This window comes from Salvia miltiorrhiza, chromosome 3, assembly GCF_028751815.1.
Source record: "Salvia miltiorrhiza cultivar Shanhuang (shh) chromosome 3, IMPLAD_Smil_shh, whole genome shotgun sequence".
Classification (NCBI taxonomy): domain Eukaryota; kingdom Viridiplantae; phylum Streptophyta; class Magnoliopsida; order Lamiales; family Lamiaceae; genus Salvia; species Salvia miltiorrhiza.
Window position 1 is genome coordinate 46,623,831 of NC_080389.1, and position 14,506 is coordinate 46,638,336.

The 14,506-nt window shown below is 35.7% G+C and overlaps 4 protein-coding genes across 8 annotated transcripts; 1 reads left to right on the forward strand and 3 right to left on the reverse strand.

Moving 5' to 3' along the window:
* Positions 1 to 222: 222 nt before the first annotated feature.
* On the reverse strand, positions 223 to 1,977 carry LOC131016109 (pathogenesis-related thaumatin-like protein 3.5). Its single transcript, XM_057944717.1, has 3 exons — positions 1,290 to 1,977; positions 553 to 820; positions 223 to 446 (listed from the first exon to the last, which is right to left on the reverse strand). The coding sequence occupies exons 1-3, from the start codon at positions 1,756 to 1,758 to the stop codon at positions 278 to 280; spliced, it is 906 nt and encodes a 301-aa protein (XP_057800700.1). The 5' UTR covers positions 1,759 to 1,977; the 3' UTR covers positions 223 to 277.
* A 437-nt stretch (positions 1,978 to 2,414) lies between these two features.
* Positions 2,415 to 5,984, reverse strand: LOC131016130 (uncharacterized). Its single transcript, XM_057944753.1, has 2 exons — positions 5,825 to 5,984; positions 2,415 to 4,701 (listed from the first exon to the last, which is right to left on the reverse strand). The coding sequence occupies exon 2, from the start codon at positions 4,630 to 4,632 to the stop codon at positions 4,195 to 4,197; it is 438 nt and encodes a 145-aa protein (XP_057800736.1). The 5' UTR covers positions 4,633 to 4,701; positions 5,825 to 5,984; the 3' UTR covers positions 2,415 to 4,194.
* Positions 5,985 to 8,685: 2,701 nt separating this feature from the next.
* On the forward strand, positions 8,686 to 12,973 carry LOC131016129 (probable ribonuclease P/MRP protein subunit POP5). 5 transcript variants are annotated; one of them, XM_057944751.1, is made up of 7 exons: positions 8,686 to 8,908; positions 9,679 to 9,857; positions 9,962 to 10,099; positions 11,109 to 12,092; positions 12,176 to 12,361; positions 12,468 to 12,533; positions 12,717 to 12,973. In XM_057944751.1, exons 2-4 carry the CDS (start codon positions 9,680 to 9,682, stop codon positions 11,255 to 11,257), a joined length of 465 nt encoding a protein of 154 aa, XP_057800734.1. In that variant the 5' UTR covers positions 8,686 to 8,908; position 9,679; the 3' UTR covers positions 11,258 to 12,092; positions 12,176 to 12,361; positions 12,468 to 12,533; positions 12,717 to 12,973. The 5 variants fall into 5 exon arrangements, with proteins under 5 accessions (XP_057800734.1, XP_057800732.1, XP_057800731.1 ...); XM_057944749.1 differs by having other exon boundaries at positions 12,468 to 12,973; XM_057944748.1 differs by having other exon boundaries at positions 12,176 to 12,973.
* Positions 11,683 to 12,774, reverse strand: LOC131018885 (F-box protein At5g07610-like). Its single transcript, XM_057947579.1, has one exon. The coding sequence runs from the start codon at positions 12,772 to 12,774 to the stop codon at positions 11,683 to 11,685; it is 1,092 nt and encodes a 363-aa protein (XP_057803562.1).
* Positions 12,974 to 14,506: the final 1,533 nt, after the last annotated feature.

Consider the following 14,506-nt stretch of genomic DNA (forward strand, 5'->3'; position numbering starts at 1 on the left):
TTTCCCTTCTCCCTTGTAGTGGCAAATCAAGTCGGATTGTTATTGCGCATTATATAATATCTCATGTTGTATTTAGGATAATTGACATTCGTCACATAAAAATCTACCAAATACTTTCCATGGATGGTCAAATCTAATTTGCAGGTATAGGAGAATAGTTAGATAGAATATGATAGATATTTGCTTTTTCTCGAGAATGGCAATCTTTTATAGAAATACTGCACAACACAATTGGGGATCCGACTTGATTGGGAATAGCTTTGTTAGGAGGAAATCATCAAACAAGCCAATAACATAAAGTAAACAAGACAATATGAGTTATCAATGCTTGTAAAGATTTAATGTTCATAGTTGATGACGATGATGTTGAAACATCCCTAGAATTATTGCTAGTTCTTCTTTCTTCAACAGCTGGAGTTTGCAATCCACCATCTATTATCCTCATCCTGCATCACAAATATTTCATTGACTTGATCAATTTGGCTATACAAAAAAATTGATAGCTCGAGAATATTAATTAAAGGCAAGTGTGATGAAAATTTGGGACATTACCCACTATTAGGGCAAAATATAATGTTGTAGAGTGAGGCCTTGCATGTGAAGGTGCTGGTTCCATCATCAAATGCATAGCTGTAAGCTGTTGGGCAAGCTCTCTTGAAGATCCCTGAATAGAAAGACGGCCGGCACGTCGTCGGGTTCGCAAACTCCCCACTGCAGCAGTACTGGTCCAGCCCGAACGCTTCACACGCGCTCTTGCACGCCACCACGCCGCCGCCTTCCCCTCCCTCGTTGCCAATCACCTGAAGCTCTTTAGGGCAACCTGAGGGTTTATTTTAGTCAATTTTACTATTAGTAACTTGTAAGTTCGTACAAGATAATGATAGTTAGAAGACTTTTTAGGACAACAACTTATATTGACTTCGAGGCTAGGACAAAAAAATTTGAACTTGCAAAAATAGGACATCAATTAATAATTAATGCATCAACAGGACAATTCTTGATCCATTTAAGAGTTTCGGGCTTTCTCGAAACTAAAATGAGTTCAAAACTAATTTTTGGACTTGCAAAAGTAGGTCATTTAGTAATAATTATTTTGCAGAGTTCATTTAGTATTCTATTTTTGCACGCTTGAAAGTTTTTGTCCTAATTTCTAAATCAATTTAAATTAGTATCCTAAGTCAGATAATGACAACGACTATTGAAGGAATAATTTTCTAGTTTGGGGGGGGCTTCAGCCCACCCTAACCGGCGCCTCTGGATAGTTGAGATCTTGAATTTGTTGATTTTACCCATGTTGATGTCTTGTACGCAGCCGGTGGCGTTGCATCCGCCATGTCTTGGTACAGCAGCTAGCGGCAGGTTGTAGCCGTCGACAATGCTGACGTCGTAGAAGTCCTTTTGGTCTCCGACGCCCAGGGTTATCTCGAAGAGGGATGCTGGTGGCGTGGCCCCAATGCCGTTGCATTCTAGCCTACCACCGCAATCTCCGGTTTGGCATGAGCCAGAACCGGTCACATCAAATGTGCAGCCGGTTCTGGCCCACATCCGGCCAGACCATCCCGGAGTAGTCGGAATGGTGATGCTCTGGCCGGAATCCAATTGGAACCCCGTTGCCGGGAGAGGCGGTGTGCCTGAACCGGACAGGGTGCCGGGCCATATCGTGAAAGGGCAGCTGTTGGTGATCACAAATGTGCAAGCAAAAGAGCTGGTGAAGAAGGTGGAAATTGCTAAAGAGATGAGAAACGGCCGAGACGCCATGAGTAGAGGTGGAAATAGGTGGTGTTACGTATTTGTACGACATTGAGGAAGAGCTACGTTGCTTTGCAGAATTCATCAGCCGCAAGATTATGGATTTGGGTTTAGCATTTCTTGAATTTTGGATGGCCTCAACCACAAGAAATTCCTTGCTTTAGCATGAGCACATATGTTTTTGAAAAATTCCTCATCATATGCCTTGCCTTAATTCTATTTTAAATCTTACAAGGTATTTTAAGAAATATGGAGTACAATATAGTATAATGAAACAGGATTTTTGTAAGAATGATATTAGTGAAAAGTAACAGTTCAGTTTCCTTTGAATGTGTGGTAAGAATTTTAATTAATCGATGTAGATACGTTTTTGCACGCCTATTTGGAGGTCACCACTTCATAAGATTTTATTTTAATATTTGAATTCAACTAATAAAATAGCATGATATTAGTACTATTTTTTTTTCTCAAAATTGGAAAGGCAAATCTAACACCTTGGAAATTACAAGATTACCAAGGAGAGAGAGAGAGGTTGGTTTTCACCAACTCCATCACTTCTAGAAAGCAAAATCATTATCATCATACACAATTAAATACTAGTAACAAACAAGAATCAAACCTAACAAGGGTGGGCATTAAATAAAAACACCATAAACCAGTAAAAATATAAACAATGACTTCCAAAAAATTGTCAGTCATTAAACTAGACTAAACAACTCGTGTAACCAAGTCCTGATAAAGTTACAGTTAAACTACTCTTGACAACTGTGCTACAACTTTTTATATTACAATGTTGAAGAAAGATGCACTTAACCACCGATCACGTGACCCGATACGCTCATATCTCAATGAGCATCAACTCCGGCACGTGCACAACAAAGTCCAAGATACTCAATTCTGCAGATGATTATGCTTTTTCTTGAATAGATTATCAGAATCAAACTGGTACTAGGATATCTAAAACATTGGACAGAACCAGAGCGTGTTACAAACTGATCTTATCACATATTGTCCCCCTATTTTGTGGATAAAATCTACAATCACCACCTACCAAACAATGCCACGTTTCTTATAAGGTCCAAACAAAAGAAAAACAATCTGAGGATTTCCAGAAGAAACGCAAACCAGCAACAAGGATCCTTTATTCATGGATCATGATTGGCGATCCAGGAAGATGTACCTTTTCATTGTTGGTAAACGGAAAAGCTCAAACCAGCAAATTGAAGCTGAAGGATATCACCACTGTGATTCCTTAATGCCCCACCCCAAAAAACATGACATCAAGGGTGAGTCCTTGGAAGCGACTGAGACTTTTAACTGTCAGATGCATCCAATGAACCAGCAGGCCGGAAATATGTCCTCATGGCGTGTGATTCCTCATTCCTCAATGCTCATCCCAAAATTATGGAATGTCCGGATTAAGGCCTGGAAATGACTGGAGTCGATATGGTTTTTCATGTCTCAGATCAATCCCATGTACTGGATTGATGGAAGTATGACTTAATGGCATTCCTTCCGCCGTTCCTGAGCTGCAACTGATGGAGGAGCAATTCATTTCCTGCATAGAATACAAACCAAAAATCTATTAATAAAGGTTTCCCAAAATTCAGAACACATTACACTATTAAAATCCATTCATCAAAACAACAAACTATATTTGAACTCTCCTGAGTGGCATACACTTCAAGATCCTGCAAAAGCAACATCATTTTAGGAACTGAGATGTACAGAAACCATAATAGAAGCACAAAACAAGAAACAAATGAAACAAAAATTGATTAAGGCCTTCCTTTTCAACCTGCAACACAACATAAAATCAAGTAAATATCAGTACAGGTAACTTTCCACCAAATAAAAAGATATTCCTGTCCTGAAACACAAAACATCCTCCTAAAAGTTAAAGCCTCTCAGAAATTTACAATCATCTCATAACTATAACTAATATATGTACAACCAAACCGAGCCACTGAATGAAAATCATAAACTTCATCAGAAAATTCCTGCTGATTGCCTTGCTTTCATGAAGGCAATGGAGTCGGAGACATTACAATAAATAACCTCAAGAGACAAGATACAAATGAAAAAAAATAAATAACAGTGGAAGAGAAGCAGTTAGCAGAGCACCATCAAATAGAAAACTAAAATTTAATATAACCCTGTCTCATAGTACTTCAAGATGCCATGCAATAAAATGCATCGAGCTTCATCATAGTTCGCAAGATATAGTATCATAAACTTCCTAATAGTTAAGAGTCTTATGACATCGGCATAGCTACAACTCCAATAAAGGAAAGTTAAACATAAAGTTCCTACATAAAAGGCGATACAATGAAGCCTGCCACTGAGGTACTCGATGAGTTCTTTAGTCCTTGACTTATAGTAGGAAAAGAGCAAGATCTAAAGGGAAAAGGACAAGGATGGATATGAAACATGAAGTTATAATGACTAGTTTGTATCCATGCCATCGCCAATAGGACTGCAGATGGGACCAACAGTAGTAAAGGGTCTCTCAAATGGTGAGGGGTGACACTGTGCGTCCCTTCTGCGCTTAAAAGAACAATATTCAGTTGAGGAATTCTCAGCATCAAGCTTCCTTCGGACCCCTCTGACAGCTTGTTGCTCAACCGGTGTTAGAGGGAAAATCTGTTTGCTCACTCTGCAGAGGGAGCTATGATTATCATAAACAATTCTCTGATTACAGTTTTTATCACAAACGTGTGTCAGCCCAGTTAGCTTGCAGCGATACATGTTCCCAAACAAATTTTCATTCTCACATTTCCAGTCACACTTGTGAATTGGATTAGGCCCATCCTGGCCTAGAATACTTGACAAGTAAATAACATTGGAATGAACAGCAACCACAGATTTTCCAAATACCTCCATTGCTTCTGTTCAGAAAAAAAGTTAACCCTTCAAAGAATTCCCAAACTCCCAACTCTGGACTCTGATGCTCTGCAGACCCAAAAGAAGAGGAGATTTATTAATTCTGGAGAAGCTGAGAAACTAGGGATCATTTCAATACTTATATGGAGTCTTCAAATGAGAATGAAGTTTGGATGGCAACAGTATGATGCAAGTTTGTTAGCTAAAAATCTTATGCAGCGCGAAGAGGAAAATTTTGCTCTGCATAATATTTTGTGAATTCTTTCCCAACTCATCGTCACCCTAATTTCTTGTACGAAAAGGCACCAGATACAATAATCAAGACTTCATTGATGCACCAAAATGCTTCAAAAAGTAGGATTAGGCAGATTCCCATATGTGGGATCTCATCATCAATCAGAATATGGATCACCGCCATACTTAACAATAACAAACAGTCTTCCACCAATAATCTCAAAGCAATATTGCACAATCCTCACAGCAATTCCAAAATTCAAAACAGAAAATAAAAAATAAAAAATATATATATATATTCAAATAATCCACACAAGAAAGCCACTGCTACCACACAACAGCAGAAGATCCATTGAATTCAACAGCGTAGCAGCTAGAGGAATTTCCCCCTGGCGTGGATGAACCAGAATTCATAAATTAGCCACATGATTACAATTTCCCACCTAAAATTCCACAATTTTATTCAAAGTAAATATAACCTGTATGTTTTCAGCCTCGGTCGAGAGAATATATACCAATATAGATTTTCTTGAGGAACAGATACGTACATAAAACTCTGAACAATCATCAAACCACGCTACGATAGTACGATTCCATAAACGCATACGTTAATTAGGCACGTGTACAAAGGAGTATATACACGAACCTCACATAAACTCCACACAAAGAAATTCTCACCAAATTTCCCGTTTCAATTAATCCGAAACAAGAAAAGATCTTTCACTCAATTCCACCAATTTTCAACTTCTATGCAACGTAAAAAAAATAGTAATCAGATCTACGTAGAAACGAGAAATTGCGACACGAATTGACAGCTAAGATTCCATCCATGCAGCACGCGCTCAAACGCTCAGACATAATAGAAATGCCTAGCTCGCAGAGGCCACACGCAAACACAGAATCACCATAAAATAATCCGTAAAATTGAAAGAAAAATCCAAGGAAACAAGAAACTTACACAGTGAAGAACACGACAAAACAGCAACCAACTCCACCTGCTCCCTCTCTTCTCGACTCCGGCACACACGCATACAAACAGCCTACGCTCAATTACCAAAACAAGGGGCAACAATTCGGAGAGGGGTGTGGAGGTATTTATAGAGAAAGGAAAGAGTGATCCTATTCTCATGTACTAGACGTTGGAGAAAATAGTAATTTACTATTTTCCTGTGGATTAGATAATAAATTTCACCTCGCTCCTCCAATTACCACGTTTTTGCGCTTTTGACCCAAGGCATTAGCCTCCCAATAAATGTCACGTGCCTAATTATTTTGATTATTTATAAATGGTATTGTAAAATATAAATATTTTTGTTGATGTTGAAGAAAATAAGGGCCACCGAGAGAGATGCAATATATTGTTATAGAGGATAAAAGAGAAAATTGGTAAAGGCAAGGGGGTGGGATGCAATATGGGCATTGACTTGGTAAGTATGGGTATGATTGTGGAGCAACCCACTTTTAGTGCAAATTTAGATGAAATTCAAATGAAATGTAGACGAATTTAGTGTTTGAAAAGTGGCAGCGGGAGTTAATGTGAATCCGAGCGAGACGGAGCTGCATTCAATCCACACGTGACCCCACACACCCTCTCTCTCTCTTTCTCTCTCTTAATTATTTTGAATAATGCACCTAATTAGATAATAAAATCTTGAACAATTAAGAGATTAAGGAAATTTTCGAAAACTTATCAGGCTCCAAATTCAGTCATTTCTTCTCAATGAAAATTTTGTTGGACTTCCCTAAAAAATAATAATAATAATAATAATAATAATAATAATAATAATAATATTGTTGGACTAATGGCAAAAAATAAAATAAGAAATCTCATCGATTTGCAAATATATACTCCATAAGAAAATTGGATTAATATAAAAATCAAAATTATTATAAAAAATAAGAACTAAATTTCGTAAATACACAATAACATAATTCTTATTGCATTTTATAATATCTATATTTTAACTTTTACATTTCACATATTCCTATATTATATAAAATCTTAATTGTTGAAATCGTAGTGTATAATATACGAAAATGTGACATATAAAAATGCAAATACAATTGCGGTAAAATACAATAAAATTGATGTTACTAATGCATTTATAAAATTTAATTCTCATTTATCATAATAACTTTGGTCTTTATTAGAACTACTGCTTATATATATATAATATTGTTTGGATAACACTTTGGACTTTAAATTATTGTTTAACATGAGTAAATGACTAGTTTCCCAAAAAAAAACTTGAGTAAGTGATTCACCATATTTTTACTAGATAAGTTACAATTTAAAGCTGAAATTATTTATATTTTCACAAAAATTCTAATTATCTATAATTATAACTAACAATCATATCTTAAAAATTCAAATTCGGACATTATTTGGTTGAGGTGGAATAATCCCCAAAATATTTAAATGGTCGACTTATAGGCTATTTTTTTTTTGATAAATTACATTAATAAATAAATAATTTTTAAAGACCGTACAACAGATGACTCGAACCCATGATCTCATGTCTCGAGCATTAACCTTCTACCGCTAGACGCTAGGCCAATGCGCACACACGATGTTTGGTTGGTATTATAAGCTTTTTTATAATAACTTATAAGCTTCTTCTTTTTTTCTTGGCAAAGCAAGTTCTCGTACAATTTAGAGCATCTCCAACGCAAGGCTCTAAAAAGAGGCTCTAAGAGCACTCCCAACAGAAATCCCAAAATTATGCTCCTATATTCCTCCCTAAAGCTTCCCTATTTAATTTTAGGATCTCGATTTTATAAATGCATACACCAGATCTCCTATTTTCTACATAAAAACAATAATTATGTGTGGGCCCTATTAATTATAAGCTTAAAATAAATTTAGGGTGGGTGTAAATTTAAGATTGAATTTAGGTAGGTGTAAAATTTTTTGTGGGTCCCATCCAATTTAGGGGATCTGCTGGATGCATTTTTTATCTCATTTTCAATTGTTTTAGCCTAAATTTAGAGTTAGTGATGCATTTAGGTGATCTGCTGAGAGTGCTCTAAGGAGGTGATCCTCACCTTAGAGCATCCACTCTCCAATGCATTGGTTCTAAAAGGGACTCTAATTTTTCCATTTTATTTTATTCTATTTTGATTCTTCAATTTTAAAATTCAATATTTCATTAAAATTAAATTTCAATTACATTAATTCAAATAAAATACAATACTTTAAATTAAATTTTAACATTACATTAATTCTCGTAAAGCTGTTGTGCACTGGCTTCACGATCCTGATGATTATAATCTTTCTTTGTTCGACGCCTTCGTTTGGGAGGACTTTTCGGCGGACCAACGACATTTGCAATTTCATAAATTTGCGATACAAATTGGGTGAGTTGAACAACACTTTGATCGTCGGAGCTTGATAGAATATATTAAATATAAGTCAATATACTTTTATCAGTCGTTTACTTTTTAGAATTAGTTTTGATAGATTACTCTATTGTTTATTTAGATGAATTGAAATTTTGAAATATTCCAAATTTTTTTATTATTTCTATTATTTGAGTTAGTTTGCTTGATTTATATCTCATTGAAAGGGAGAGATTAAAGAAATCATAATCTTAAAGACAAAACTACTAAATTATAGTATAAAGTAAATATCTTCTTATATTATAATCTTATCATTTTAAATAATTATGTTAAAAAATATGTTGAATAAAATGAGACAAGATTATACATTTCATAAATTCTTTAGCTCTTTAAAATAGTTTTAGCCAAACACCCCTTAAAAATTGAGAGGCGACGAAAGAAAGTGAAAAAACAATTAAAAAGAAAAAAAAGGGAAACTGAAACAGGCCTTTCCATCGGGCTTATGACGGGCCGATCCATCATTCACAGTTGAGAATTTTATAGAGTAATTACATCAAAGATTGAGGACTTGTAGGTTAAATTTTCTGAAAATATCTTTGGGCGTTAAACCCTCCACCAATTATCTCCGCGCCGTTCTCCACCATCATCGCCGGCGGCTAAACTGACTGGAAACCATATTATCCTTGGATTTTTTTGCCATAAAGTAATGGTTTTTAATTTCGTGATAATGAATTATGTTCTATATGGTTACGTGTATATATAATCTAAATCCGATGATGAATTCCTGCAAGTGCCGTATGAACACTCGTCGAATTGACGATGTTTTGATTTGACCGTCGATTGGATTTCTGAGGATTTTGATGTTTATTTAAATAGTATCTTGATCCTGAATAAATGATTTACGGCTGCCAGGATTAGTTGGTGATTTTTGGATTTTTCAAGGGGAAATTTGAGTAATAGCTTATTCTATGTGTTCTTGTTTCCAGCAGTAAAGATGCATTTACTTCATTTTGGTTGAATTATTGTGTGTTGGAATTGGTAACTGTGCTGTTAATTATGTACACAGCTGCCGCCGTTAGGTTTGTAAATGAGTCCGCACATGCTGTTTAAGCTTGTTAGCATTGCCGTCGAGCATCAAGAATTGTAGTTCTACTTGTTTGGTTCAATTGATTGTAGATTAAGTTGTGTGCAAGCTCGAGTTTTATATGTTGTTGCCACAGCAATTGGAATATATTTGCTTGCTCAACTCTACCAAAGTTTACTGGAATGCATTAATGTATGTCCTCGAGCCTGCATAAATAGATATTCATATGGGATTTAGTTGGGTATTGGCCTTTGTATAGTGTAGGCTTATTTATTTACTCTGAGCTGATTTTGGCCGCATGTTTCCTCGTTTGGTATGTGTATTGAGTCAAAATTCTTTTGCTTTCCGTGTGAAGTCGGACATTGATTTAATGCTTGATGGTGAAACAGCATGGTTGGCTTTAAGAATAGGTACTTGATAATGGAGGTCTTTCTGGATCCAAATAAAGAATTTTCCGTGGATGAACCCATTAAAATCACCACTAAGAATTTATGGGAAGCAATTGGAAAAAGCATTCTTGCGAACTTTGGGGAATGTGGTCTAGCTTCAGCCATGAATTCATCTAAGGGTGAGATTGTTACTTTGATATTTATATCACTTCATCTTAAAACTTATCAATGTTTTGTTAGTGTAGAACTTATTATAACTTAACGGGTATTTTTCTGCCTGCAGTGAAGTATGTGAATCCAACTACAAAACTCGTCATAGTTAGAACTTCAAGAGAGGACTACCAGAAAATTTGGGCTGCGATTACAATGATCAAGAGCGTGGGACATTGTCCTGTGGTTTTCAACCTCCTTGACCTTAGTGGTAGGTTCTATAACTTCGTTTTTTCTAATCTCTAAGAGCACAGGTTTAGTTTTTCAAATATTGACCCTCCTTTTTCCTGTGGTAAAGGCTTCAGAGTTATGCGTGCTTTAAGTTTCAATTATATGGACATACGCATAAAAATACTTATCTATTTGATAGTTTTGTTATCTTGAAAAGATAACTCATTTTAACAATGCTTCCTTAGTAATGCTTATGAGTATGTATGATATTAGGGGTTTTGATGGTAGGCTCACTAATCTGTCGGGAATGATATTGTAGGATTGTTAGTAGTTAATTTCATACTCCCTCCGTCCCCAAAATAAGTTCCTCTTTGGGGATGGCACAGATTTTAAGAAAAAGTGGTATAGTGTATTGATAGAGGAGAAAAATATGTTATACTAGTAATTAGTATTGAGTGTGGTGAAAAGGTGAAAAAGTGTTATAATTAGTATTGGGAGTGGTGAAAAAGTGAAAAGTAAGAATAAATAAAATATTATTAGTGGTGGGGTAGTTGTCCAAAAATGGAAAGAAAGAAAGAAGAACTTATTTGGGGGACGTCCCAAAAAGGAAAAAGAGGAACTTATTTCAGGGACGGAGGGAGTATTTAACTTAAGAAATTCAGATGAACAACCATTATTCTGAGTGGCCAGTCGAGTAACTTCTCTGTTCTTCACATTGAATGGATAAAGATGATCTTTTTGTAGTTAAGACTAGTAATCACCAAGATGAGTTACAATTGTTAGATGATTTCGTTTGCGTTGTCACTTGAAGATATTATGTCCTATATCCTTTTGCTTTTGTGTGCAATGACTTTTGTTCAAATGATTAGAAGAATTTATTTGGCTAACTAATTAGCAATAAAACTATCTTCAAATAGATATCCGTATCTATTTGATGGAATAATCCCGATTCTTGCAGTCTTTGGTATAGTTGTTTTATTGATATGTATTTCCTCTGCTATGATCACACACTAAGAAAATAATTTTGTTTCAATTTTACTCTTTCTTAGGAAGTATTAAGGCCTGCAAAACTGCTGCTCTGAAGCTTGATGAGTTGAAATTTGAACAGTACAAATTATCAGCTGGAGACCGCCTTACAGCCGATGCTCATCAGGAGATGCAAAACTGCCTCGAGACTATCAAACTCTTGGAACATTAGTACTAATTGTATGCTTAGATAGATGAGAGGCTAAGTAGTAGACAAATGGTAGATTAATTTCTTTTTTGTGAACCGTATTTTTCAGTGTATTAGTTGAAAATTACTGATGCCATGCAGGAGTTTTCCCCTGAATACAAAGGAAAGATACAAGATTGATATTTAAGATTGTTGAAAAAATCTCTATAGTCAAACTGCATATAATGTTCCAGGTCGAATGGTTGGTTTGTGAAATCAACGAGCTACTTTAGATACTATTTATTTTCTGTAAGCCATATTGTGTGTAGATGGAATATTTGTCATTGTTATGCAGGGAAGAAAAGATCAAGATTGAGGCTTCAGATTCCTATTTCGAGCATATACATCTCGGAAGTCAGAACTAGTGAACTACATTGTTCAACAACAGGAAACATAAAGTCATAGATCAACTAGACAGGAGCCAGAGTTTCACCAAACTGGAAAACATCTCTAGAATCGAACTGCACAGAATCTTCCCGGTAGAATGGTTGGTTTGTCAAATCAACGAGCTCCTCGGATCTCTTGTCGAGAAAACTGTACAAAGTTATCTTACCAGGGACATGAGTGATCATAGTGCAGGTCTGTCCTTCGTCTCCCTTTATGTAACCAAATATACGAGACCTTCCAGGAAGGCGGCCAACTTCATCATGATACTTCAAGAGCCACTGAGAATAATCTTCCTGCAATTCATAAACTGCTATTGATTTGTCGCCAAGGTGCGAGACTATGATGAAATGGTAAAGACGGCCGTCTGATTCTTGGAGTTGGCAGTGAGAAGCTGCACCTCCTCCACCCCCATGCCATGGAACTCGAGCATGAGGTAAATTTCCAATAACATTTTTGCTTATATTATAGTATAAATGTGCGCGAGGATAGTTATCCCAGTGAATCACATTGTTGCAGTGTACTCCAGAAGAGAAGTTAGCTCCTATAGGAGCCACAAGTGGCTCCAAACACAGCCTCCATGTGAGACTTTGAGAGTTGTAGACCTCTATTCGACAATGTCTCTCATGAGCTGAAGGGGGCTTCATTTTAGCCCTCACACACACAATCTTGTAATGAGGTGATTTTGAAGGATCAAATGCTAAGGTTAGCCCCATAACATTAGTGAAATCCTCGCTATTATCAGCGAGGCTGATCTTTCTTGATTGCTTTGTGGTGGAATTATAAACATGGTACTCCACTGGATGGACAGATTGCAGCAGCAGCAGCCCGTTGCATGAATTCAAGATTTTAGAGTTTGGAATGGTGAAACTGTAAGGTATGAGCTTATGATTATTGGGAACTGGATTGAAGTAAAAATAGTGTGAGGTATGAGTTCGAAGGATGAGAGAGGGCTGTGGTTTTGGGTGGCGGAGAGTGTGGAGATAGCAGAATTGTTGTGCAGAGATGAGAGAGAGCCAATGTTTGCATACTAATTTGAATCTGGTTAGAGATTTTGCAGGCAGCCGGAGAAGGATTTCAACCACCATGTCTTCGTTCGAGGGGAATATTCCGGTCATTCTGAAGGAGCATAAACTAAGTTCGCTTGATTCTTGGAGTTTTGGGAGCAAGCTTTTTTTTTCGTTGGAATTTGCAAGGTATTGATGAGAGTTGGTGGTGTCGTTTTAAAGAAAAGGAAACAAAACAGCATCGTTGCCACCAATGTGTTTGAACTATAATTAATATAGATGATAACAAGATTTTATGTTTTTCAGTTTATTCCCTGACCTGATTTGATTGTTATTCTGTCTAATGTTCTCCAGTTTATTGATTTAATGATAGTCGTGTATTTACTAAAATTTCAAAGCAGAATTTATGAAGCAATGACATATTACAGAGGAAATATAAACACAATATTTTTATACTAGATAATATTTGAAGTATAGAGAATAAGCAGACCCACCACAATACTTAAAGTTAGGAGTGAGCAAAATATCTGAAATTCGAATATTTGATTCGAACCAAATTGAAATTTAAAATTTGGTTCAGAGTATTCGGATTTTCGGATCGAATCGGATTGAAATTTAAGCAAATTCCGAATTTTTGGATCGGAACGGAATGACACTTTTAAAATCCGAAATCCAAATTATATTTATAATATAAATAATTTTGTAATATTATATATAAATATATATAATTATTAATTTTTAAATAGTTAAATATTTCTAAATTCTAACCCTATACTCTTATTTTGGTTGATTATAATTAATGATTTGTTAATTAGGAGCTTAATTCGATCATAATTATCTAATTGATTATGTTGATATGCATTTCGGATTTTTCGAATTTATTCGGTTTTAATTTATTCTTTTTCACATTTCGAATTTTTCAGTTCGGATCGGATTTTATTCGAATTTTTCAGATTTTCGTATTATAATATGGTTTGAATCAATTTGAATTTTAGAGAAATTTCAAATTTTAGGATTGAATCGGATTAAGCAAAAATCCAATCTGAAATCTGAATGCTCACCCCTACATAAAGCAATGACATATATTAGAGAAGAAATACAAACACAAGATATATGTTAAGCAGCAAAACAGTGATCCATTCCAAAATGAAATATTTCCAAAAACAGAAAAAACACACTTGATAAATATTTTTTAAGTACAGAGAATTAGCAAACAAAGCTGGAACCTAGGTAAACTAAAAATATGGAAGCATAACTTTGGTATTAACATAACCTAATCAAAGTGGAGCAAAACATTCAATCAAGTGATACATCATCTCTGCAACTATTCTTAAGAAACCTGCAAATCTTGACCTTCTTTCCCTCCATCCCTAGTAGATCCATCAAAATACAGGTGTGATCCGGAATGCCACTGATGTAGTATTTTCATGCTTGTCTACTAAACAGTAGTGAAGATGGCCATTCAGTTCTTGACTTGTTGGATATAAGGAGTAGTCAAAGCACAATATTTCTCAAAAGTAGGCTTTCTGATATTTGGACAAGGCAAATATTTGATCACTTTTTGAGCAAAATATCATATAAAGGGATAGCATCTGACTCTGAGCGCCAGTTGTTGAGTGCACTCAGAAAGGAGAGAAGATAGGTTGTTCTGCAAATTCCAAACAACCATGGCTCTCTGATCAGTTGTACACCTCAATCTGATATTCTAATAAGGAAAAGGGTTCGATTCTATCCCCCTGCCCCTAATTCTGAGGCAAACCATCTTGTAATGAGGCGATTTTGAAGGATCAAACGCTAAGCTGTGCTCCACAACCAAGCAGAGGGCTTCTTCATCCTTGAGATT